The sequence below is a fragment of the Microtus oregoni genome, unplaced genomic scaffold, assembly GCF_018167655.1.
Source record: "Microtus oregoni isolate MIOR12 unplaced genomic scaffold, Mior012 000024F_ref0000369, whole genome shotgun sequence".
Lineage (NCBI taxonomy): Eukaryota > Metazoa > Chordata > Mammalia > Rodentia > Cricetidae > Microtus > Microtus oregoni.
Window position 1 is genome coordinate 11509494 of NW_024543083.1, and position 25992 is coordinate 11535485.

Here is a 25992-nt window from a genome sequence, read left to right on the forward strand (position 1 = left end):
AAAGGATACATCAAGAGCAACATTAAAGAAGCCAGCCTGCAGAGAAAGCCTGGAAGCCCTTCCCTCTCCTGGGAACCTCCAATGAGCAGAGTGAACAAGGCACCACCTATGAAATACTGACCAGAGCAGACACGAGAGCTGGGTGGGACCAGTGAGTGAGTGAGTGAGAGAGAGAGAGAGAGAGAGAGAGAGAGAGAGAGAAGGGCCTTTTATAATTCCATTTCTAGGGGGCACAATACTCTCTTCTGACCTTCATGGCACTAGGGATGCATACTGCTCACATATGCATGCATAGGAAAAACATTCATGTACATAAATCTAAAAATTTAAATAAAAATAAATTAATGATCATATAGATCCTTCTTCCATACTTGAGAATATTTTCTCCTTTCTTAATCAGTTGCCTAAATTTCTATTCCACAATTAACTTAAAAAGAATGGCTTTTTCTTCATCTTCCTATTTGTGGCTACCAGGATTTTCACCTACCTTGCGCCATGCTTTTCAAACTTTAACAAACTGTCCTCAAATACTTTCCATTTCTATTATTATCATTATTAATGAGACTAAGAGCCCCAAAAGGAAAATCCAGTTTCCCTGGTAATACCTGGTTGGCTTCACAAAATCACAATGGGTACAAGTACAACTCAAGCTGCCCAGACTTATAAAATGACTTATTCCTGAAAATAGAAAGGGTGCCCCCACCATAAATTTCAGTGAGCTAAGACTATTTAGGCAACTGGGTGTGTTAAAATCCTACCAGGGAGACCAGATTCGAGAACCTACTATATATACCAAGCTGAGGAAACAGTCTCGCTCCTTCATCTGGACTTGCATAGGAGATCAGCATACACAACTATGATGGCCCAAGGCCTCGGTCCATCACTTGACACCTGGTGCATGCATCAATATCGACAGGACTGACTGTCTCTAGGTCTTCCACTTAGCTCAGTCCCTCCTGTTCAAGCAGCTGACTCCACTGGAGATCCCCACCCATTTGTCTAACCATTCCTTTCTAGACTCAACTTTGCAGCTTCTCCTAAGCCCGTGAGCAAGAGGCTTCCAGTTGACTGACTCAGGGACTCAGGCCTGCAGCTGGTTTGGGCCCCACTTCCTCATCAATGCAGACCCAGGTGCAGTTCTATCAGCTTATTTTTGAAACCTGGGAACTCTGCGGCAGCCTTTTCTATCCACTTGTAACCTGTATACACACAGATGTATTTACTGTGTGACATGTTAGATCACAGACCCTGCCTGTCTTGCAGGCTATCAGGCCGCACCTCTTGCCCTGTGTCTACCAGGAACTGAGATGGCCTTGATATGGCTAGAGCCCTGCCCCCATGCAACTATTAATGGTTTAGTGTTTGGCTCCCTGCCAAGAGGATAAGCTATAGTTAGGTAATAGGGAACACTCCCCATCCCCACCCCACCAAACCAAAAAAAGCTGTAAGTCAAACTTAGTTTTGAGGCTGCGAAGGAGATTTGAAGGCTTTCCTTTGTACTACATATGGCAGCCATCTCTCCTCCTATGACTCCTTCCCAGACCTGAAGGCTTGCACCCCTTTCTCAGATCCCTCTCTCCCTCTCCCGACTCCTCATGAAGCTCATTCTGTAGAATTTCATGTCAGCTCCTTTTTGAGTGTGCAAGTTTTGTCCTAATGGTAATCTGTAAGAATGAGAGTTAAAAACCCCATATCGGGAGACAGGAAAGATGGCTCAGAGGTTAGGAACATTTATTGCTCTTGCAGAGAACCTGGGTTTGGTTCCCAGCACCCACACTAGGAGGTTTACAGCTGCCAGTACTAAGAATTCTAGGCATTTTGACTAGTCACTGTATCTCTAGGAATGTATGGATCAGACGCCCTCCTCTCCTAAAGGCACCTGCACACATGGTGCACATAAATTCATTTTTACTTACATATATTAATCAACCTTCAAAAAAAAGGAAAGAAGAAAAACCTGTGTTCGTCTTAGTCAGATAACCTAGGAAAGTGGGGTTATCTGGAAAACTGCCCCCACTGAAATGGCAGTTCCTTGAGAATTTATTTATTCAATAACTTCTGCCATTGTGGAAAGACAAAAGTATGTTTGTCTATGATTCTGTCACAGCGTGCTCATGACAAAATCTCTAAGAAGAAGGAGCAATAACTGTCAATAACTCTTAAACAGTAAGGATGGCTGTGCTCTGGACTATCCTGACTAATTCTGAAGCAGCATCCACTGTCTAGAGTACTAATCTTAATTTCTAGAATCAGAAAACAGAAGAACCCAATGTCCCAAGGAAAAGTTACTAATAACTGATTCATCTTAGATACTCAGAAAACACACACACAGGAGCTGTGTTCTGTGCAAGGACTGATAACAAATCCATCTAGTAATGCCTGCCTCCTAAGAACACGGCAAACAAGAACCTGCAGAGCAAATGCACCCTGACTAAACACTGTCACGGAAACGGCATTAGCTTATTATAACTAAAAACCGGACCAAACCCCAAAATACCAGAGACTGGACAATGGCTCACTGACAAGACGAAGCTGGCTGGAGGTGGCAGATTAGGAGGAAGGCACAGCCATGTGACGAGAGAGAGAGAACAGACAAAGGGGCTGGAGAGATGGCACAACACTTATGTGCATATACTGCTCTGGCCAAGAACCTGTTTGGTTCCTAGCCTCCCACAATTACCTGTGACTCCAGCTCCAGAGGATCTAATGCCCTCTTCTGGCCACCGAAGGAACGTACTCACAGGCATGTACACACAGACACACAGAATTAAACATAAATATAAAAATTTAAAAATTCTTTAAAAAAAGAACATAAGAATTTAAAATAGAAGGTTGACCTACGGGAGAAGCAAAACACACACACACACACAAAATTCTGACAGATGGTTAAAAAAAAGTACAACGGAGAACAAGTGGTTAGAGTAGATTAGGCAGAAGGAGAAGAAAGGAAAACAGAGCTGGCTTCCTACTAGAGAAAATATTAAAATTAACCAAATGCTTTATGGAATTTTGCTTTGCTAAATTAAAACATATGCTCTTTTTCTTGTATTTGTCCTTGTTGAGTAAAACATGAACTGTAATAACAAAAATGTTTCTTAAATTACATAAATGTAAGGGTAAGACCATGATAGGAAGAGCTGAAAATATAATTTACAACATCATGTTTCTTACGTCTAACCAGCAAGTTAATTCTAAAATTAGAACTCAAAAAAACTGGTCTCTATCTAAATGTGTGTGGGCATAAGACCTTAAGGACTACTTTTGATTATTTGTTTTGTTCTTTTTGTTTTTGTAGCCAAGGTTTTTCTGTATAGCCCTGATGGTCCTAGAACTTGCTCTGTAGACCAGGCTGGCCTCAAACTCATAAAGTTCCAACTGTCTCTGCCTCCCAAGTGCTGGAATGAAAGGTGTATGGCACCTCCTCCTCACTTTGACTTTCATTTGTTAACTACACAAATGTGTTTGCTTTTTCTTTTGCACTGCCTCCCTCAATACACTAAATGGGAAGGGTAAGAGGGAACGTCATGGTAACAAGCTAAAAACTAGTTTGAAATTTAACATGGAGCTAAAGAAATGGCTTAGAGGTTAAGAGCACTGGCCACTCACTCTTCCAGGTCATGATTTCAATTCCAGCAACCACATGGTGGCTCACAACCATCTATAATGCCTTCTGGTACCTTCTTCTGGCCTGCATTGCAGGCATACATGCAGGCAGAACAATGTATTGCTGTGGGACAATGGTCTGTACCCTGTCACTTGTATTTTAAATAACTGCTGATTGGCCAGTAGCCAGGCAGGAAGAAGAGGCAGGGCAACGAGAATTCTGGGAAGAGGAATGTTTCGGTCTGCAGTCGTCACCCAGACAGAGAGGAAGCAAGATGTGACTGCCTCGCCAAAAAAGGTACCAAGCCACGTGACTAACACAGACAAGAATTATGGGCTAATGTAAGTTACAAGAATTAATAAGAAGCCTGAGATACTAGGCCAATCAGCTTATAATTAATGTAGACCTCTGTGTGATTTCTTTGGGACTAAACGACTGTGGGAACTGAGCAGGACAGAAACCTCAGCCAACAAAGTATACATAATAAAGACGTAAATCTTTAAAAAAAAAAAAGAAAAGAAAAGAAAAAGAAACTTAACACAAAGTTTAAAAGATTAGAAAGTTCTGCTAGCCATATCTTCTGGGATGCTCAGATTACTGGAAGGAAAACAAAGATATCACCAACAAATGAGAGCAACAACTAAATACTGGACAAGAGAGAAAAAAAAGTAATACTGGCCAGGTGGTGGCGGCTCACACCTTTAATCCCCGCACTTAGGAGGCAGACACAGGTGGATCTCTGTGAGTTCAAGGCCAGCTTGGTCTACAAGAGCTAGTTCCAGGACAGGCACTAAAGCTACACTGAGAAACCCTGTCTCAAAAAACAAAACAACAAAACAAAAAGCAAAACAAACAAAAAATAATCATGAAAAGAGTGGGAATTATTCTTTTTCCCTTCCTAATTTGATGAGAAGGGTCTTACTTAGCCTAGACTGGCCTCCAGCTAGCTACAAATCTGAAGATGACTTTAAAGTCCTGATTCTCCCGCCTCCGTCTCCTAAGTGCTCAGGTTATTGACATGTGTTACCATATCTAGCTTTAGAAATTGTTACTGATTCTGGAAAATATAAGGTAGAACATCAAGTATATAAAAGTTCTACTTACAAAGATGCAATTCTTTTTTTTTTTTCCTCCTTCAAGACAAGGTTTCTCTGTGTAGCTCTAGCTGTCCTGGTACTTGCTCTGTAGACCAGGCTGGCCTTGAACTCAGATATCCAACTGCCTCTGCCTCCCGAGTATTAGGATTAAAGGTGTGCACCACCACAAATGGCTCGATTCTTATTTTAACACCCAAATATGATTATTAGCTCTTCGGTGCTAAAAACTTGTCCAAAAGAACACCTTGGGTAGCTAAAACAGAACTTCACTGAAAGAGTACATCGTTACAGGAAACAACTCTCTCACTCCTTAGTGATTAGTCAACGAACGTCCATTTCTGTGGAGGGGAGGGCATCGATATCCCAATAAATGGTTCGTTTCACCTCTTACTTATGTGATTTCTGTACCCACAGATAAAACTGATGAGAAGTAGATTACGAGCTATTACAGTCATGGAAAATAACTCAAATATCATGCACCAAGTAGATGGGTTAACAAAGATAATGAATGTCTAGAAACAAATGTAGAAATGACTGCAATCTTCTCACTCATCTCTACAATGATCTTCTTTCAATCTGCTCAAAGCCTTAAGGGGATTGGAGCTGCTTCCTTAAACCCGCCTGTCTTCAGCTGTTTACCAGCTTTCGATATTCTTATGAGTCAGTGGGCAATCCAGTCCATGTGCAGACATCCAATACACTACTTCCAGCGCGAGACTTCCTGAAAGAATAGCCCTGGTCTGCTGGTCTCTATGAGGGCATGCTGAAACTAGGAATGTCACTCATATTCAAAGATGACATGGAAGCCAATCATGCTGTTTTCAAGGTAAGAGCCCTTAAAAAAAGAAAAGTTAAAAATCAACCAGATTAAAAACCCAAAATTCTTATCAGTACAAATCCTCACACAAAATGATATTTTAGCTAAAACTAAAATATAAATAGTATCAATAAGAAATTTTAATTTTTCACTTCAACTTTAAAATACACTTTAAAGAGGTATCATAGGGCATATAACAATATTGCAAATAATCAATAATTCTTGAAATTAATAAAAAGTATACATGGACATTCTAATGACTAATTTTTCAATTTTTGTCTATCCTGGGTTCACTAAATGACTCAGTGCATCAGAATCTTTCACTAAAAACCATTTAGGGAGGAGCCTGACATGAAGGCTAACATGCCAACTGGATAAACACTGTTTTCTATTTTATGAGTGTTTGCGTCTGTACCATGCATGTGCCTGGCACCCGTGGAGAGCAGAACAGGGCACTGCACATCAGATCCACTGGAAATAAGAGTTAACAGTCATGAGCTGCCATGTGGGTGCTGAGAGAATCAACCCCAGGTTGTCTTAATCTAAGCCATCTCGCCAGCCCCTTGATGAGCATTTCACTATAGATTTCAACCGAAACCTCCCAAGTTAGTTTCTGAAATATTTAAACAGGACATGAGCTGGGAAGCAGAATGCATGTCACTTCTCCACAGGACATCTCAAAATAAATGATGTCAAAGCAGTAGCGGCTCCGGCACTTTTTCACCAGTGTACTATAAAGCAGTCCTGGGATGGATGGAAATGATCTTTAACACAGAATACTGTACCTTCACAGGGTCTGTCCACCATGCTTCATTTAAAGGCATGTCTTCTTGATTCGTAGACAGCAGTCAGGTGATGTACAACCCCCTATCTGGGCAGTGACATCTAGAGGTTTTAGGGGAATGTAATTGTCCTTTCCTGTGCTGGATTTTGTTTGTTTAATTCCACACTTCTGATTTTATTCCAGGGTTATACCAAATCAACCTAAAATTTTACATCTTGTTCCACCATTTAAAAAAAGAAAGCACTTGGTCAGAAGAGGACTCCTGACCTTTTCTGAGTGTTGCCTATTGCTCAACACAAGCTGAAAAAGTGGGACCAAATTCCATCAGAGGGCAGAAAACCTGAGGACAACTTCAGTAACCCGCACCACCACAGATCACATTGGTTTAAGTCTAGTGAATGCTTAGGAAGCCAGCGAGCTGCAATGTGTCACCAGCGTGACTTTATTTGGCAGAAGCAGTCTGACACTAAAGTAGGAATGTACAAGTCATTGTCCTGGTAAATCATTATCCTAGAACCCAACAGCCACCAAGATAAAACCTTTACTCAGCCCTCATCTTTAGTCCCTGCACAGCAATGTCTCTGAGCCTCCATTATCCGCCTCTTCTACCTGGAAAGCACAGGAGTGCCTTTGCAGTGCAGTCATACTATCTATCCGTCTGTTTGTCCGTCTATCTATCTATCTATCTATCTCTACCCTAAACTTTTTAAGGATTAAAAAAAAAACTTGTATTTTGTGTTCATGTATAGGTCAGAAGACAACCTTTGGGAGTTAGTACTCTCTTTCCACTCACAGAGTCCCAGGAATAGAACTCACGGAAACAGGTTTGCTGGCAAGCATCTTTTTACCTGCTGAAATTTTTAGAACATCTTTAGGGTTGGAATGGAGAGTGACAGATCACTCCTTTAGCATGCACGAGGCTCTGATCACCAGCACCACAATAATTAACTAATTAATTAATAGAGGAACATCTATTTTATTTATTTAATATATGTAGTTGTTTCTGTGCATGTGTGGATGTGCACCACATGCATGCCTGGTGCCATGGCAGACAGAAGAGGAGATTGGCTCCCCTGAAACTGGAGTTATGATGGATGGGTATAAGCTGCCAAGTGGGTGCCGAGAACCAAATTCAGATCTTCCACCGGAGCAGCAAGAGCTTTTAATCATGGAGCCATTTCTCCAGTCACCCCTGACCCTCCTCAAGAGCACCTTTTATAACTGCAAAAATAGCGTTTTGTTTTTAGATTGTTCAAATTATAAAGTAAACCTCCCAAGCTGGAGAGATGGGCTCAGTGTTACATAAACATGAGTTCTGGTCCCTAGCACCAACATAAAAATCCCTGTTGTGTGGGAACTCTGGGGCTTGCTAGGCACCAACACAGCTCCAGGTTCAGGGAGAGACCCTGTCTCCAGGGAACAAGGCAGCCATCTGACATCTTCTCTGGCCTCTGTGCACTGGCAAACTGACCCCCACACACACACTAGAAATAAGCCAACTCGGGAGAGAAGCTTGGCTGGCCCGGGAGCCAGACTACCTATTCTATTTAATTTGCACATCATAATCTTGGGTAAGAAAGCTTTGCTGCGCATCCATTTCCTTCCTTGAAAAATAGATTATAACTACCTTCTGCAAAAGGTTGTTGAGACACAAATGAACGAGAGGGGACAGGGACACCGGCTGGCACATTTTTAGCATTGGACAAATATTACTCTTCATTATTTTTTGGCACTAAGTTTTTACATTGTTTCCTAAGTGTGCACAAAGTTTGCCCAACTAATATGTTACCAATGGTTCAAGATATAGTTGATGTTTTCCCATGATAACTAGTATTTACTCCATAGCCAGACAAGCCAACTCTGTATAGACATACCTGATGCTGAGGCAATTCTGAAAACAGTGCTGTATAAATAGGTACAGCCTTAAAATATATTGTATCTGAAGTGAGGAAACAGACTACACGAGACACTAAAGTACCAACATAAGCCATGAAGATTTAACACCAGCCAGGAGGAGGTGGCGCACGCCTTTAATTCCAGCACCTGAGAGGCAAAGGCAGGCAGAGCTCAGCGAGTTCGAGGCCAGCCTGGTCTACATAACAAGTTCCAGGACAGTCAAGACTGTTGTTACACAGAGACACCCTGTCTCAAAACAGCAGCAACAACAACAAAACAAAGAGAAAAAGAAAGAAAAGGAAGGAAGGAAGGGAAAAATGAGACTCCAAAGGGCACTGTGTAAACGACACACAAAGAGGAGTGGGGTTCGATTACAGAGGTGAGGCTGGAGGAGCCCCACACATAAGGGCAGGAAGGACCTAAACAAAAGGAAACTGATCTATCTGGCACAATGTTTATTCCATAATTGCTTTTTCTGGCCAGGCTCTGTTCTAGGCCCTGGAGATAATCACCAACTAACTCACAGCAGAAACTGGCTTGCTGTCTGTGGGCTAAAGGGCACTCATACCTGAGACAAGTTTTCCACTGAGTTTTGGCAATGTCGGGGATAGGACCCAGGGTTCCAAGCATTCTAGGCAAATTTTTACACTGAGAGCCAAGTTTTGAAGTGATGAATGAGACAGGCCTGGCTTCCGGTTATGTCTCGGATGACTTATGGCCAGGAGCTGAGGAGACTGTGCCAGTCCCTACAACTTCACCAGGTTGTACACATATGCACAGAAATGGCTGATGGGAATAATTCAGTAATTTTTCATGTATTGCATTACATTATAAATCTATCCAATTGTGTATAGATTATATTAAGGGAACAGTCTGTAGTTTTTGATACAAATGACATGAGACATTTACAAATTTCATTGTCACTCTTACTGGGATAGGTTTTGCTCATATTGCTAAAATTTTGCCCACAAGAAAGCCTACTAAGGCCTTGCCTATTCCGTTGTCTGTCTGGGGGATTCCTTAACACTACCATCTCTTCTTCCCTTTTTCTTCCTTTCATCTACCAATGACCGGCCCCCAAATCTCAAAGCTTGCAAAGTGCTTGAAGAGGCACCTACGTGGTAGCAAGAATTAGTCACACAGAAAAGAATTCACTACAAAGACAACTTGCATCCTTCTCCCACCCCCCTCCCCCATACCTCCCTCTGTCCCTCCCCCAAGGACATCCGTCCACAAGTAAAGAAAGGAACCCTTTGGTAAATACCAACTAACAAAGCTTTCCCAACTTCCATTTCTTCCTGATGACACACTAATGGAATTTTCTGATAAGTTCCAGTATGTTAATTTACCCTCAAGCACAGGCTTCCAACCACTTCCCTCAGTCTAATCGCCCCAGCCGCGTCTCCTCTCCTGATGCAAGACTCTACCATCACCCTCACAAGTCAGTTTTGAACTGTTATGGCTACATAAATCATTAAAATTTATAAACATATTCTAATCTTATACTGGAGAGAATACTGAATATGTGTTTAAAGATACTTAAACCCAAATTAAAAAGTTAGGCACATAAAACGTTTTTCCATGGAACTCACTCTGTACACGAGGCTGGCCCTGAATTCAGAGATCCGCCTACCTCTGCCTCCCCAGTGCTGGGATTAAAGGCATGAGCCACCACTGCCCAGCTAGGCACATACGATTTTTACAACCACCTACAATATAGAAAATCTAACATTCTTAATATTCGAATGCTCAGAGAAACCCTGACATGCCTAGCTGAGTGCGGTGGTGCACACTTCTGATCCCAGCACTCAGAAGGCAGAGGTGAGGAGGTCTCTCAAGTCCAGGGCTATCCTGGTCTACACAGATCCAGGCTAGCCAGGGATACATAGTGAGACCCTATCTAAAAAGAAAAAGAAACAAGAGACACTCCAAAAATCTAACAGCCTGCTCACTGTTTTCTTAGCTTGGTGTTGGAAAGATAATCTTGTCACTCTTTTGCCCTAAGTTAGGAACTGTACTATGAAATACAAAGGACTCTTTGAGTAAGGGTCGCTCTGGCTCTTGGTACCTTTGCCTGATGTACACCCTAGCTTGTTCATTTTCTGGCCATACTGTGCAATGGGCACTTGGATAAGTAAGAACCACACGGCTTTGTAAACTGTTTAATACCCAACGGGATTAACTGCAATCCTATAAACTTTTTAAAGTCACACTAACTTGCTGAGATTCTTTATGTGACCAACAAACACCCTGATTTTCACAGAAGAAACAATTATTTAGTGTAGACATTCTATATGGTGATGCATTCGAATCAAACTCACGTGTAGAAAAACTGTGGCCATTCTATGCTTAGGCAAAAAGTTACCCTTGAAAACGGACTGATTTAAAACATCTATGAACGTCTGGCACTGTCCTGGCAAACACGCAGCAAACAGCACAGTTATCCTTTCTAATTTTTTCTAACTTTAAACTCAAACTAAATGGTTAAAAATTATGTACATGACTGCTTGTATATGTAAATGCAGATATACTGATACTACAAAAAATGTTGCTATGTTACTGTATCTAGGGAAAGGTGAGTTTGGAAGAGGCAAGACAACTTGCTGAAAGTTACAGTATTAATTATTTGATCTTATCTGTGCATACCAATTCAACAGAACCGCTACAATGAGAGCACGAATTATAACTAGAAATCAGTTGATCCAGGAGAACTTGCCCCGCTGGAACAGCTAAGCCCTTAAACACGTGGACAATGGGCCGCTTTATTTGCATGGCCAGGACTAACCTGGGGACTGATCGGTTTAATGGCGAAACTGCTATGCCACACACACTCATCACCTGCCTCACGCTGGGAAACGTTCTCGGTCAAGTCGCTACGCAGAGTTCTTTTTATTTCCTCCCTCCCTTTTAAAAAAAATACACCCTAGCCATTCAAGCCAAGAACGAGAGGGCGCCAGGGCCACTTCCAGCGTTAAGAACACTTCGATCGCCTTGGGCTCGCAGCGGGGAAGATGAGGAGACCGAGCAGCAGCTTCGTCTCCGGAGCACGCGCAGACACCCCGCGACCGCCCCACCGCCGAGGGCCTGAGCCCGCCGCTTCCCGCCCGCCCGCGCCGACCCGGGCCGCGGCTCGCACGGACGGCCCGCTCCGCTCTCGCCAGAGGCGGCACCCGGGCCACCGCCGCGGCGGCGGCGTCGGGCTCGCATCCCGAGAGAGGGAGGGAAGGAAGAAAAACCAATAACAAAACCTGGCTTCTCGTTCCCTCCGGAAACCGCGGGCCGGCAGGAAGTGACGAAGGAGAGGTCGTCCGGTCCGCTGAGTCTCGGCCCGCGCTCCCCGCCCGACTCCCGGAACAGCCGGAGCGGAGCCGAGCGGAGCCGAGCGGCGCGGCGGCCTCCGCACCTCCGGAGCCCGCTGAGCGCTCGCCCGCCCGCGCGCGCGACCCGCGTCACCGCCCCGCCCCGGCCAGCCGGCCCCGCCCCGTCCGGTCCCGGTCGCGGGGCTGCGGGTCAGACCCGGTCTTGGGTCTCCGCGGCGACGGGACGACTGGAACGTTGGACGGCCTGTCGGGAGAGGACCGTCCTGTATGTCACCGGGAGCGGATTGCATAGGGGACGCGGCTGGAGGAGGCCAGGTTTGGGCGTCGGATCTCTGTGCCGCCTCTGTCCCTTCCTTCCTGAGCCCGTGTGGCCTTGGGGTGACAGATCCACCACTGTCACCTGTTACAGAGTTGCAGTGTCTCCAAGCAGGCTGGTTGCATACAGTATAATTCGGGTGTGAACTGCCCAGTCCTCAGATCTCAGATGTCCTCCTTCCTCTGGGAAAGGGTGAAGGTCTGTGAGCGTGTCCCCTTCCGCTTCAGGACCTCAAACCCCATAGTGTCTCAGAGAACCAGGAGCAAGAGTCTTCCCTTCACAAGGTTTGGATTTTGTTGTTAGAAATGGTGTTTAAGCTCCGTTTCTGTGGGAAAATAACAAATGTTCCAGACGAGAGACCAAAATAACATTCTAGGCATGATGGCAAGTAATGCCCACGTCTAGAACGGTGGAGACAAATTTAAAAACTTAAGATAATGTCTCATGATGACCAGAAAAGGGCTTTTCACCTAAAAGTAGGTCAGCCTTAAACTAAATCCTCGTGGATGCATTTTTGACGGCGCTGTCTCTGAATGCTCATGCTCACTTGCGACTTCTTTCACTCATTTATCTTCCTACTGAAACGATAATGCAAGCATTAGTTCCCAGGACAACCGTGGGAAGGAGTCAGTTTTCTCGAAAGAGCTCTGACTGTCATCCCCAGTACTGGACCACTAAGTTGATAGAAATGAACCCCTGGACACGTTATTTAGACCGAGGATGAAGGGTGCGTTTGCGCACACTTGGTTAGACTACACCTAGTGTGTGGGCGGGCTGGTCAAAGTACCTTGTCTGCCCAGCGACTCGGTCTCTCCATTCCCCGTTGTCTTCCGGAGCATGCTCTTGATCGTGTCAGGGCTAGCAGGAGAGGCCTGCCTTCCTTGCTAGTCTTCCATAGCTGCAGGTCTAAGGCCATTCATCCCTCCCAGGACCCATGGAGGAGCAGTGTTATTGCAGAGTACTGATGTTTTATATTAAGTGTCCTGTATCTCAGGTTTACCCTTTGCCCCTCCGGATCAGCAGTCGTCAGAAAACTTTTTTCTAGATACAATTATAGAGTGGCCTAGTAGGAAGAAGCCAGGCTCTGGATAGGAGTGCGTCATTCACTCCGTGGCACATGGACAACGTTCTGTCAGAAGTTGTAGCAAAAAATTAATCTGGTTCAGATCCAATGGGCATTTGAGAAGCACTTTGTTAATTTGACAGATAAATAAATGGCACTCACTCCGTATCCAGTGGCCATTGCTGCCTTAACCCGTTTCTTCCCTAATTTATTCACTCCTGATTCTGAGTACTCTACTGTTGCTGCATGACTGGCTGAGCTCCCTCTAGCACCTCCAGCCAGACACTTAAAACTTCCTTTCTTCCAAAACAGCGTCATGGTTATTGCTGTGTCAGCATCGTGGCGTTTACAGTGGTCAAAATGACACACAGTAAGGGCAGTTGTAGTGTTTGGTCCTCCAGAAGTCTCTGCATCTAAAACAGACTTGATTATTTACTATAAATCAAAAAAATCAGAGAACCCCCTGGAATTGAATTTTAAAAACTAAGAGTTGAGTACCTGACTACTCCTGTTCCTTCCACTCAACCAAAAGCCCATAGCATTAATCATTAGTATTTAGTAAGCGCTACCCTCCTATTTAGATCTTAATGTTTTAAGTCTTTTATAAAGAAATCCTCTTTATTGTTCCTTGACCAAAATATTTTCACAAGACGTGTGTTTGTATCCATCAGACCCCAGTACATGAACTTCCTGTTGTCTCCAATGTCAGGAGTTGAAACCGGAGGTCTGTTTGTGTTGTCCACTCTACTCCAGATGAGCGCGATAGGTCTCCATACATCTGGCAAAAACTCCAGATTGAACACACGCCACCTGGCTCAGAGCAACTCTTTCCTGGGACTTCATCCTGTATTTTATATGGACAAGTGGGAAGAAAGGAAATACAGGCTAATTAGCCTGCCAAGGGAAACAGCCTTAATGGCATCTGCATAGCTCACAGAATAGACTGCAAGGTATTTCTGTAGAAGAATCTCTGCATCACCTTTATTGTTGAAGCAGAAACAAAAGACACAAATGCTTTGTAAATAATGTCTCAGACATTTCAGGCATTTCTTTCCTTGGGCTAAAACATGCCTGTGAGATACTGCATTAGGCTTGTCACCTGCCATTTGCTCGTTTTTGTAGACTCTCTAAAACACTTCTGAATTGCTTTCATATTTTATGTCATTTAACCCAGACTCCTTTTCTGTTCAACACAAGGGAAGAACCTTGTTCTTAAGGATAAATTTAGTTCTCACACACAGAGAAGAAGCCCTTATTCTCTTACTTGCTGCCTGATACATTTGTGATTATCAGTCCAGCTTTCTGTGGGAATGTCCAAAGAATGCATGATTACGAATAAGGAGCAACGTAACGTTTTGTCTCATAGCTTCTTTTAGCCTAGTTTGACAAATGGGCACAGCTTGGCACGGCTCCAGTGTGCAGGCATGTTGGGAGGCGCATGAATCGCAGTTAATGCGGTCATGTATCTTTGGCTTGTTGTCATAGAGAGACCGGCCTGCTAAGACTCCTACCCATGGTCTGGCTCTGTGTTTCGAAGGGTTCCGTGTTTTCATCTCAATAACAGCTACAGTTTGAAAACTGCAGTACCATTTTACATTCAATTCTTTTAGCAGTATTTTTATCCTACATTTTAACATTTATGTAAGGCTTGTAATATTTCAAAATTAAAAATGGGCAAAATATGTGTTTTGTATCTTTATGACCAATATCTGGGCTCAGTATCCCTTTTCCTTTAAGAACCAAACTAAAAATATATTTTAGGTTTCATAAATAGTGAGGAAACTGAAGCACATTTAGGATCATAATGTGCCTACTTAGGGACTGCAGGGTAGTTCAGGGGAGAGAGCATGCTTATCTGTGACCTGGGTTTGGTCCCCAGCACCCCCAAAAACAAATGCAAAGAATGAATGTCCGGTGCCTCTTTCCGAGTGTAAAATCATTCTTAGCTGGGCCATGCAACAATGGTTGGTGGCCACGTCTCAGTCGCCTTCCTTTCCCTTACAGACCCCATGGCTGGAAGTTATGGCGTGATGGGTGACGATTCTATTGACTACACGGTCCATGAAGCGTGGAACGAAGCCACCAATGTATACTTGATAGTGATCCTTGTTAGCTTTGGCCTCTTCATGTACGCCAAGAGGTAAATAAGGGCAGAGAGGATACCCAGCATTTACGAGATTTAAAGTGTTATGATGAGATTTGTTTTTGTTGGTTTGTTAAAAGCATAAAAATATTTCTTCAGAGCTGGGCGGTGGTGGCGCACGCCTTTAATCCCAGCACTTGGGAGGCAGAGTCAGGTGGATTTTTGTGAGTTCGAAGCCAGCCTAGTCTACAGAGCAAGTGCCAAGACAGGCTCCAAAGCTACACAAAGAAACCCTGTCTTGAAAAAAAACCAAACAAACAAATATATATTTCTTCAGAAATTGTGTTCCCGGACTGAAAGGTGTTGTCTACACAGGCATTGGCAACTGAGACTTGATCTGGAAATCCTTTCCAATTCAGTTCTGTGTGACAGGACCCGCTGCTCTAAAGTCTGGTTGCTATCACTTCTAAAGTAGCCTGACTTCATCACCAGCATTAATACGTGTCCCCTGCATTGAACATACTTTAAAGTATTTTCAGTTCAAGCGTCCGGAATGCAAACACACTTACCGCCCAGTAGTCAGCCAACTCTGTCCACCTTCTCCTTGTTGACCTGTTGACCTCCTCCTTGACTCTTAGGCATGGCACTGTACTAGTTGCTTCCTATTGCTGTGATAAAGACCATGGCCAAAAGTGACTTGCAGAACAAAGAGTTTGTCAGCGTACAGGCCACGGTTCTCCTTGAGAAAGTTAGTACAGGAACTCAAGATGGGAACCTAGAGGCAGACACTGAAGCAGAGACCATGGAGGAGTGTTGCTTGTGGCTCCTTCTCCATGCTTTGCCAGTTTGTTTTTGAATACAACCTGAGACCACCCACCCGCAGTGAACTCAGCCCTCACACCAGAGTCATGAATCCAGAAAATATCTCACAGACTTTCCTGCACACCAGTCGGATAGAGGCAATCCCTCAGCTGAGGTTCTGTCTTCGCAGATGACTCCAGCTAGATAACATTGACAAGAAACCAGCACACCACATCTCTGTTCTTATAAAAATGTCAGCTCCTGGAGAACAAGGAGCTTGTCTTTTTATCTTTGTGTCATTGATATGCCATGTGGTCCAAATTCCTAATAGACATTTTTCTGCCTTCATTTTTGGTGTAGCTTAATTTAAATGTACTTTTTTAACTCTTCTTAGTTTCCTGCCCCCAAATTCAGCAGAACAGTGATAGAATTAATGATGATGGTGTTGGTGGTAGTGATGATGGTGGTGGTGATGGTGATGATCCTGATGTTGGCAGTGGATTGTGGTGACGGTGGTGGTGACGGTGATGGTGGTGAAGGTGGTGAAGGTGGTGGTGGTGAAGGTGATGGTGGTGATGGTGGTGAAGGTGGTGGTGGTGAAGGTGGTGGTGGTGGTGGTGGTGGTGGTGGTGGTGGTGAAGGTGATGGTGGTGGTGAAGGTGATGGTGGTGATGGTGGTGGTGGTGGTGGTGGTGAAGGTGATGGTGGTGATGGTGGTGGTGGTGATAATGACGATGATGGCTAGTGTGTGTATTTGAAAGAGGAAAAGCAGTATTTTACTGGTAGGTATATATTTCAGGAATTCTCTACTGAGGATTTAAGAAGTTATTAAGTAGTTTATGATAACTAATAGTCCGGAAATGATTTCTGTTTGGACTTGGGTCCACTCCACCTACTCATACTTGCCCTTGCATGCCAAGCAGCCCCCTCTCAGTGGCTGCACTGCCAGGTATGGGTGCGAGAAGGTGCCACATGTCATCACAGATCCACTTGCATGTGACAACTTTTCTCTAAAAGAGCTGCCGCCTCCTTCCCACTTTTATTTTAAAAGCAGAGATGCGCTGCTCTCGCTTCTAAAATCCCACTGGAACTATGTCATTAAAGAACATTTTTATCCATGGCTTTCCCAAACTAAGGTCTGCTGACATCCGGAATATTCCCCACGGCAACGATTTGTCGTTAGCTGGATATTGCGAAAGAGAGGGAAGATGACATGCTTCCTTGTTGATATACTGCTGTTTTTGATGTGCCACTTTCCCTAGGAGTTAGCGGGAATCGCAGTGAAAGGGCCTCATTTTGATATATTGTTTAGCAATACAGTATTATGTATGTTATAATGTGTTGAGCATCTTTCTTCCTTGTGATACCATGCTCTACACAGAGAGCTTGTATGTTAGTGAAGAATAGAGTATTTCACAAGAAGAATTTGTTCCATGCTTTTAATGGATTGTGAGACAATTATGTAAGTTTTGAAACAAATCTGCATTGGTTTTGTGTTTTAGGAATAAAAGGAAAATTATGAGAATATTTAGCGTGCCACCTTCAGAAGAAACCTTGTCAGAGCCCAATTTTTATGACACAATGAGCAAAATCCGCTTAAGACAACAATTGGAGATGCATTCCATTTGTAAGTATGTTTGCCGAGCTGTATGATGACATGTTTTAAATAGATCTATTGAGCTCAGTTAGCAAAAGGTTATAAAACATGGTTGTTTATGGAAACTTAAACCTTTTTCAGACACAGCAAGGCAGGTTTATCCCGAAATTATAGCTATTAAAGCTTTGGCCTTTCTGTTGCCTGAGGCCTTCTATAACCTTGAGAGGTGGTCATATTCTTATAAGTTTTGCAGAAATCGAGATTATAATCACCATTTGATACCTCCATTTCTTCCTCTTCTAATTCCTCCTCCTTTGTACTTCTCATTTGGGATGGCATTGAAATGATCAAACAGCAGAACACCAAAGTAGTGCAAGAATGACTGTCAGAACTTGCAAGATCAAGGTACAAGACCAGAAGTTACATTTGAACAATATTGATACATCCTGTGGTACCGGTCACTGCAAGCATGGACACAGGAAAAAAGAAACACATTTTAAAATGTACAGATCCAGAATCAGCTGTACATTGAAGCCCTTTATGCCATTATTTAAAATATTAAGGTACGGCTTCCACAGATGTTCCTACTTCACATTAAGTAGGATAAGCAAGCTGGTGCTTACATTAGACTGCCAGGTTCATCTCAGCTGTCAGCTTGATAGAATTTAGAATCACACAGGAAACTAAGCTCTGAGTGGGTCTTGGAGGAGACTCTAAAATAGGTTCATTGAGGTGGGAAGGTGTCCTCTAAATGTAGCATGGCATCACAACATGGGCCGAAGTCAAGGACAGAGTCAAAAAGGAGAAAGCTGGCTGGGTAGAGCGCCCATCTCGGTTTCAGACTGAGGGTGCAGCGTGCTAAGCTGCTTGCCAGGAGTACTGCCATGATTCCCTGCTCTGGTGGACTGTATCTAAGACCATACGCCAAAATGAATCCTGCTCTTCTTAAGTTGCTTGTGTTAGGCATTTGCCATAGCATCAAGGAAGCAATACACTGTTGTAGAGCAAACAAAGCCCTCATTTTATCATCTCTCTGTAAAGTATTGCATATGTGTCTACTGTAAGTTCTCCGTGTGGCGAGGCAGCACAGAGGTGGGGACCAGCTTACTGAGCTCACATGCTTGCGGACTGCTGTCTGCAGTTAAATGCAGAAAGCCTGGACAGCTCCTTTTTGTTTTCCTTTGAGATGCTGTGTGGTTTTTTATTCTGCTCTTTTTCATTTTAGTTTTTAAAAATTCTTTCTTTGAGATCATAGGAGAAACAGTAATCTTTACCTCACACTAAGAATGCTGGATCTCAAGAGAGACATTTATTTTTGGTATTATAGACACAAAGTATTAGGCTCAACAAAAGGACATAGAACAGCATCTACTTAATATTGGGGCTCGGGATTGCCCCTCTGTTAATATGTGGGCTCAGTTATGTACCAGGCCGCCGGATGTTTCAGCTCTTGTGTGACCCTGGAGCTCTTAGACGAGCAGGCACCAGCTCTAGACAGGGAAGATGGGCCTTGTGCCTCTGCTTGTCTGGTGTGCACTGATGAGCTCTAAATGCACCTCATGCTGGAAATGGACCATAATGCTTTACTTCCTAACTTCTTGTTCCCTTTTATTTAAAGCTTATCAGTCTTATATTTAGGATTATTTAACTTTTTTAATCTAACAGTTTTGGCTCTATCATAGTACTGATGGTCTGGTCTAGTATATAAAAGCATTAGATTATGTGGTTGTGTTTGGGCATTTGTTAATTTTATTTTAATGGGCTTTTGCTAAAACTCTTTTAGAAAGAATAATGTATCACTCTACTGTAGTTAATATTTCTGCTACAATTACAAAGGAAGTTAGGAATGGAGCCATCAACCCTTTCTATTTTTTTTAAATCCTTTCAGCCAGTGTGTAAGTGGATCATCAATTCTGACTTTTTGTTAATTCACCGGCAAGGGTCTCTGTTTCAGCTGCTGCCTCCAGGTCCCTGCCTTGACCTCCCTCTATGATGGACTATAAACTGCCAGCTGAAATAGACCCTTTCCCTCCCAAGTTGCTTTTGGTCATGGTGTTTATCCCAGAAATTGGAAAGAGCACACCAAGACGTGCACACCCCTACAGCCTGCTGCCACCCCAAATCTTCATTGTGTAGAACACGAGGTTGTAAACAGGACAGGCTCTCCTGGACTCTTAACCTGGGTCTTCCTGGTCACCTTGTGAGGGGAGCATACGAGTTGACTCTCAGCCTCACTTCTCTCAAAAGTCCTCTTAGGTCTTATTTGAGGTGTTGGGGAGAGACCGAGATCTGGCAGAGTGGGACACCTGAAGGTGGGGCAGGATGCATCTTCTACACAGACCTCGGGCTGCTCTTTCCAAATATAGCAGTCCTGGAAGATGTCCACCTCCCAGATTGCGAGAAGCAGTCACCCTTGCTTTATAATAAGAATGGTGAAGTCTCAGAGTAACCAAAGCGAGACAGATCTATTTTCAGTTACACAGAAACTAAAGCCAACCTATACAGAAAGGAAAATATCGCTGATGCTCCTATTTGGCACAAAACAGTGGCTTTTATATCCGAGTTGCAGTTCTTTGCTCCTTTTAATTCTCATTGGTTGAGTTCTTTAGAGAGATCAATCTTCCCAGAGCCTTCGCGTTACTCCCTCGCCAGATTCCCCAGCCGTTGGTTCCAGACCCAGCTGTATCTAATAACTATCTTGAGGCATTTTAATCCCCTCCTCCCTTTGTATATGGGCTCAGTGAAACAGCAGACTTCCTGTAACTTTTCACCCCAGACACACAGGTGCCAGCTGCCAGCTAGGAAAGGCAGATGCCAACGCCTCTGCTTATCTGGGTTCTCTGGTGAGACCTGAACAGACCTGTCTCTGAAAATGGACTGTAACTAATTTCTTACAATGTGTTCCTCCCATTCCTCCCCATCTCCCACAAATCTCCCGCAACACTCTCCCCACAACCTCAAGTTCTCGTCTAAAAAACAAAAACAAACCCTGTTAGCTCACTTACTACTGACCATATATATATACATGGGTATAGGACCATCCACTGGAGTGTAAGCAACCTTTCAGTGACCACACCCTCAAAGAAAGATGCTTCTCCCTCCCTCAGGCAGCTATTAACCACCAATAGCTCTTCAGTGAAGGGCGGGGCCTTGAGAGCGTCTCCCCATGTATGCACAAATTTTAGTTGGTTTGATCTTGTGCACTTCCTGGGCACACAGTCCCTCCTTCTGTGAGTTCATGTCATTTCCAGAAGACAGTGTTGTATAGCACTTCTCCCTGCCCTCCATCTATTACAGTCTTTCTGTCTTCTCTTTTGCAATGTTCTCTGAGCCTTGGCAGTGACAGGAGATGTGTTATTCAGTAAAGATGTCCCTTTTAGGAGCCAGGAGACAGCTCGGTGGTCAACCCTCTGTAATTCCAGCTTCAAAGGATTCATTTCCCGTTTTTGCCTCAGGCACTGCACGCACAGTGCACACATATACGTGCCGATAGAATACCCATACATGTCCATCAGTCTACTTTGGTTTTACCTAGAATTTGCTGCCAGTCCTCAATGCATCATGCCCAGTCGAGACTTTCTGGTGTATTGGCATCTACGTGTGCTCCAAGCTAAACACACAAAACAAAATGTTTGAAACCAGGCTGTACATCTGAGAGAACACGTGACATTTGTCTTACTGGGTCTGAGTTACCTCATTTAGTATAGTTGGTTTCCAATTCCATCCATTTCCCTGAAGATTTCGTGATTTTATTTTTCTTCACAATTGAGTAGCATTCCATTGTGTGCATGCACCACATTTTCCCTGTCTGTTGATGGACACGTGGGTTGATTGTGTTTCATAGCCATGGTGAGTAGAGTGGCAGGGAACATGGACGGGCACGTGTGTCTGTAGTAGGTTATAAATTCCTTTGGGTTCGTGCCCAGGAGTGCTAGAGCTGGGTCGTATGACAGTTCTATGTTTAGCTTCTTCTGTAGGCTTTTAAGTTAAATATAGTAAAAACAAAAAGGTGGTAATATCAACGTGCCAAAAATAAGTTATTGTTGCATATGCAGCCCTAGGAGGGATGTCTTTCTCAACCCCTCCCACAAGGCTCAGTGGTCATAAACGAAGGAAGGGGATTGGAAAGATGGTAAGAGCTAGTGGTTAAGAAAGCTGCAAAACAGTGTTTGCCACGTGTGACAGGCTGTTGCACACGCAAACTCACAGTGACTGTGGGCGCCTGCACAAGATGAAGCCACTCACAGTTCCAGGATGGATGGGTGAAGGGTGTATGAAGAGAGGAGCTGCTGAAGTCATTGGTTGCTAAGGTAGAGAGTCAGTTCTTTCAGGGAAATGATCCCAGATTAGGAACCTGTGGCTCAATGGGCAGCCCCCCTCCCCTGCACATACTGAAAGCATGAATTGGACTTTGTGGGTTAAAAAAATAAACGAAGACCTTAAGGTGGAGGGAAACGTGCGGTGATGGGAGAGGAGAAGCTGAGTGGAGGAGCAAAGTTACGACCAGAATGCATTGTCTGCTGTGATGTGGGAGGTCCTTCTGTGTATGTTTTGCTTTTATTGGCTGATGAATAAAACTGCTTTGGCTACAGCAGGGCAGAATAAAGCCAGGTGGGAAATCCAAACGAAGGTATAGAGAGTAGGCGGAGTCAAGGAGACACCATGTAACTGCCAAAGGAGACAGATGCCAGATCCTCACCAGTAAGCCACAGCCTCCTGCCGATACACAGATTAATAGAAATGGGTTAACTTAAGATATTAGAGTTAGTTAAGAAGAATCCTGAGCTAATAGGCCAAGCAGTGTTGTAATTAATGTAGTTTCTGTGTGATTATTTGGGTCTGAGCAGTCAGGACACAAGCAAGCAATCTCCATCTACATACATGTGTATATATGTATGTATGAAAGTCTCAAAATGTAAATTAAGATATATTTTTTAAAAGTAGCAATAGAGAGTAAGAAAGAAGAAAAATTTTAAGAATGTAATAACTTACTCAATTTTTTGTATTTTAAAGTTCAGAATGATCCTGATATTTAAATAATTATAAATATCAGGTATATATAAATAGTGCCAAAATTAGAAGACCTTAGAATATAATAGCTTCCTCCAAAGGAAAAACAGTTGTTTAATTCTAAACTAATTTCTTACCATTCATCATGATTTAATTACATGGTTTTATGACATTACATGGTTTTTATGACAGGTTTAATGACATTAGCTAGTATTTATTTTATTCTTTATCTTTCTTGTCATCGTTTTTTCATAGCAAGAAAGTATGAGTATCAACAGCCACAAAGCCAAGCAGACAGTGTGCAGCTCTCATCGGAGTGAAACTTCAGACTGAGCAACAGACGTGATCGTGAGGCAGCATGACACCAAGTTCCAAATTTTCTCTCCTAATGATGAGTGGCATTCAGAACACTTGTCGGATAAAGTCCCCACCCCCACCCCCGCCTTGGCTCTCTTTCCCTGCTTCCTCTAGGGCTCTAGGAACAAAGTCGCTTAGAAGGAAGACGCTTGTGACTAGAGATGGGGACTCTCCCTTGAGGACCTATGATGTCTTCAGGATACAGCGAAGAGTACGAACATGTCTTCGGAAGCAAGAATCCTGGAGTTAACGTCACTTGAATTAGAATGTTTTCCCAGAGTGAAATCCTAGCTACCGAGGTGGTTTGCTCTTTGGTTGTGGTCTGTGCTGATGAGTTAGCATCAGTAGCAGATTGACTTGTGTAATTCTGGGCCTGTGACCTCAGCTTCACGACCTGTGTGACACTCTAGAACTCACGCTCTCTTCTCCACCGTGAAGCACAGCCCATCTGCTTGTTCTAGACGCTTCCCGTACTGAATTTACCTCCCTTTGGTTGTAGTCCCCAAACTTGTTTTGTTTCTGATCCATGCTTCCCTTGCCCCCGCGGGGCTCCGTGAGGCCCTGCTGTAACACAGAGACATGTCTGTCTTGCCATTGGCAACTCCATCACTGTTGAATGTTACTGTCTAGGCCCTCTACTTCTTAAAGCTTTGTTGACATCCAGCGGTCTTGCCTCGTTCTGTTCTTTACAGTGGAATGGTAATTTTTTAAATTAACTTTTCACGTTTAGTCATGTAAAAACTGGCTGGAGGTAATGGTGGAAGCGAGGCAGAACTCAAACTGAAAGCTACCATCCCACTACCTTGACGAATGCAAGGGTCTCTAGAGAAACCAGAAGAGAGACAGACAGCATGGAAGCAAGTAAACCACACAAGGGGACATGTCACAATCTGCTCATGTTACTGAGCTATGGATGATCCCTGAGTGAGTCTATAAGGCAGACTGCCTGGAGCCTGGTAGAGAGAAACGGCTAAAACACACACACACAAAATCTGAGCAGCTTTAGCTGTGTCCCACTGCAAACATTACAGTTTGATTCCTGCCAAGTGGATTGCCTGATAGAACAAAAATCAATACTTGAGCAGGAATTAATAGAACCAAGGGACTCCGCCCCATATTGCTCTTTATGTCCAGTATGAAAAAAGAGGCAAGAATAGGAAGAACAGGAAATGAGACCCAGAGTCAAAGTGGTCCAGAATCAAAAGAAAAAGCAATTAGTACAAAGGGATTTCAAAATGTCCCATATGTTAATTCTACAGACAAGGACCTGAAATAACTGTTGTTCCTTGCATCCTTAGCCCCTGCTGACTTCAGGGGTTCTCAACAAATCGGCCCCCTGCCTCAAACATCATGAAAGAAGTAATCGTGAATGGCAGGATAGGAATATAAGAAATACAGTGGTATTAGAAGGTAAGGGGAATTCAAGCATCCCATATAGTCTTCAGGCAGGGGTGCTAGCATGAACTTCAGGTTTAAATAGAGGAAGATTCGGTATAGCACAATGCCTGCTCTATGTGCTACCGTACGGTTCGTGAGTCAGGCAAGAGCCTGGAGATTGAGAGACACAGAGACACAGGTGCCAAGAATTCTCCAAGAATGTCCTTTATTGTGTTCCAGATATAGGGTCTCCTTGACTAATGGCCACACCCTAACACTTAGCTGCAAGCCCACCAGAAACATCTCCCCTGCCATCAGGAACTCCTGAGGGTCTCATGCTCAGAGCAGCTGCAAAACAAGCTGTTTACTCCGGCAGGCAGAGGGTCACAGGGAATTCAGGGTCTGGGGGTCCACAATCCCCAACAATTTGGGACAGGAGCTGTCTCAACCCTGCACACACATGTACATTCACCATATATATGCTTATGCACACACATACACAAATACATGATTAGAAAAACAGTTTTAAAAAAATCCAAGTTAAAGGAAAAGACTATGAGGGTGAATTATACCCAGGGACCCAGAGGTCTGTAGGTGCATGGACAATTGAGGAGCATGAGTTTGGACCAGAGATAGACTCAGGCCTAAATACCATCCATCTCTTTCAGGTCTGCTTTGTGGGTCACCTTGAGAAACTATACCAAGTATTAACTGCTCGGGGAGGGATGACAAGGTGCATAGCCGCTAGAGTGGTTTCTGCCGTTTTTATACTTCCTTTAAGTTATGTATATGACTTATACCAAAAGGAACTACTGCTACGATAAAGGCCACGGGAGAGAAATGCTCGTGTCATAACTAAAGGACAGAAGCTCTCTGCTTTCAATAATAACATAAAGCAGCGGAACTATGACTTTAAATCACACTAAGCAATCTTGCCAACCATCTCAGCCTTCCTTTCTTGCCTGTCTCCATTCCTTTTTGTCAGCTATGCAGTCCCAGAAACGCTTTTTCCAGGTACTCCCAGCAGCACACTGGGCTTACCAGGGACTCCCAGCGTCACGCTGGGCTGGTACCCAGGCGATGTTCACTATCCTCCTGTCCTCCATTCTGATCTCTCCAGTCTTTCAGTCCTGCAGCGGCCTTCAGGTGAAGCTCCTCCTACTACCCCAGCTCCATTCACTGGGGTCTCCACCTCTTGGTGCAGACTCAGCTGTCCCTCTCATCCCCACCTATTCAGTCTTACTTTTGTAAATCCTTTAAGCCTGCTCGCAGGGGTCTGCCCTCACACCACACTTCACTACCTCGGGACTGAAATTCTTGGTGCAAACACAGCCCCGCTCAGCCTTCCCTCCTCACTCATCTCCATTTCTTTCTGTCCCCCACTAACCTGCAGAAGCTCTCTACCAAGGACCCTCCCCCAATCACCACACTTGCCCAGGATCCAGAGAGGGCAAGAGCAACAAAGACCAGAACAGCCACCCAGCAAAAACGACCAGAAAGCAATGCCAAGAAACACATCAATTATCATAACTTCAGATGCTTAGTCTCTGCAAAACCAAACATGAACAGCCAAGACAATTTGCTTTCTTCAGAACCCAGTAATTCTATTACAGCAGGCCCTGAGAGACACAATGTAACTGAAGCAGAAGATAGGGGTTTCAAAATGCCAATTATGAATATAGAGAGGATGTAAATAAATCTCTTCATGCAGACCGACAACACACACAGTTGAATGGAATAATGAAAACAGTTTAAGACATGAGAGTAGAAACAGAATCACTGTCTCAGGGTTTCTACTGCTGTGATGAAACACCACAACCAAAGCAACTTGGGGAGGAAAGGGTTTGTTTGGCTTATATAGTACAGTCTT

The 25992-nt window shown here is 43.8% G+C and overlaps 2 protein-coding genes across 6 annotated transcripts in view; one reads left to right on the forward strand and one right to left on the reverse strand.

Annotated features, from left to right (window-relative positions):
- Slc20a2 (solute carrier family 20 member 2) overlaps positions 1-11576 on the reverse strand; it is a 91793-nt gene extending 80217 nt beyond the window's left edge. The window contains exon 1 of the mRNA XM_041673627.1: positions 11447-11576. The gene's annotated coding sequence lies outside the window, so the exon portion shown is untranslated. The remainder of the gene's footprint in view (positions 1-11446) is intronic.
- Positions 11550-23408, forward strand: Smim19 (small integral membrane protein 19). 5 transcript variants are annotated; one of them, XM_041673634.1, is made up of 5 exons: positions 11695-12118; positions 13607-13847; positions 14902-15037; positions 17284-17408; positions 22644-23408. In XM_041673634.1, exons 3-5 carry the CDS (start codon positions 14907-14909, stop codon positions 22706-22708), a joined length of 321 nt encoding a protein of 106 aa, XP_041529568.1. In that variant the 5' UTR covers positions 11695-12118; positions 13607-13847; positions 14902-14906; the 3' UTR covers positions 22709-23408. The 5 variants fall into 5 exon arrangements, with proteins under 5 accessions (XP_041529571.1, XP_041529569.1, XP_041529568.1 ...); XM_041673637.1 differs by lacking the exon at positions 13607-13847 and having other exon boundaries at positions 11550-11833; XM_041673635.1 differs by lacking the exon at positions 13607-13847 and having other exon boundaries at positions 11670-11783.
- Positions 23409-25992: the final 2584 nt, after the last annotated feature.

What these genes read in the sequence shown, in the direction of transcription:
- Smim19 (XM_041673637.1), top strand. Translation starts at nt 14,907, where the DNA reads ATGGCTGGAAGTTATGGCGTGATGGGTGACGATTCTATTGACTACACG. An exon ending in CTCTTCATGTACGCCAAGAG is followed by an intron (nt 15,038 to 17,283) that starts GTAAATAAGGGC and finishes TTTGTGTTTTAG; the next exon opens with GAATAAAAGGAAAATTATGA. An exon ending in ATTGGAGATGCATTCCATTT is followed by an intron (nt 17,409 to 22,643) that starts GTAAGTATGTTT and finishes GTTTTTTCATAG; the next exon opens with CAAGAAAGTATGAGTATCAA.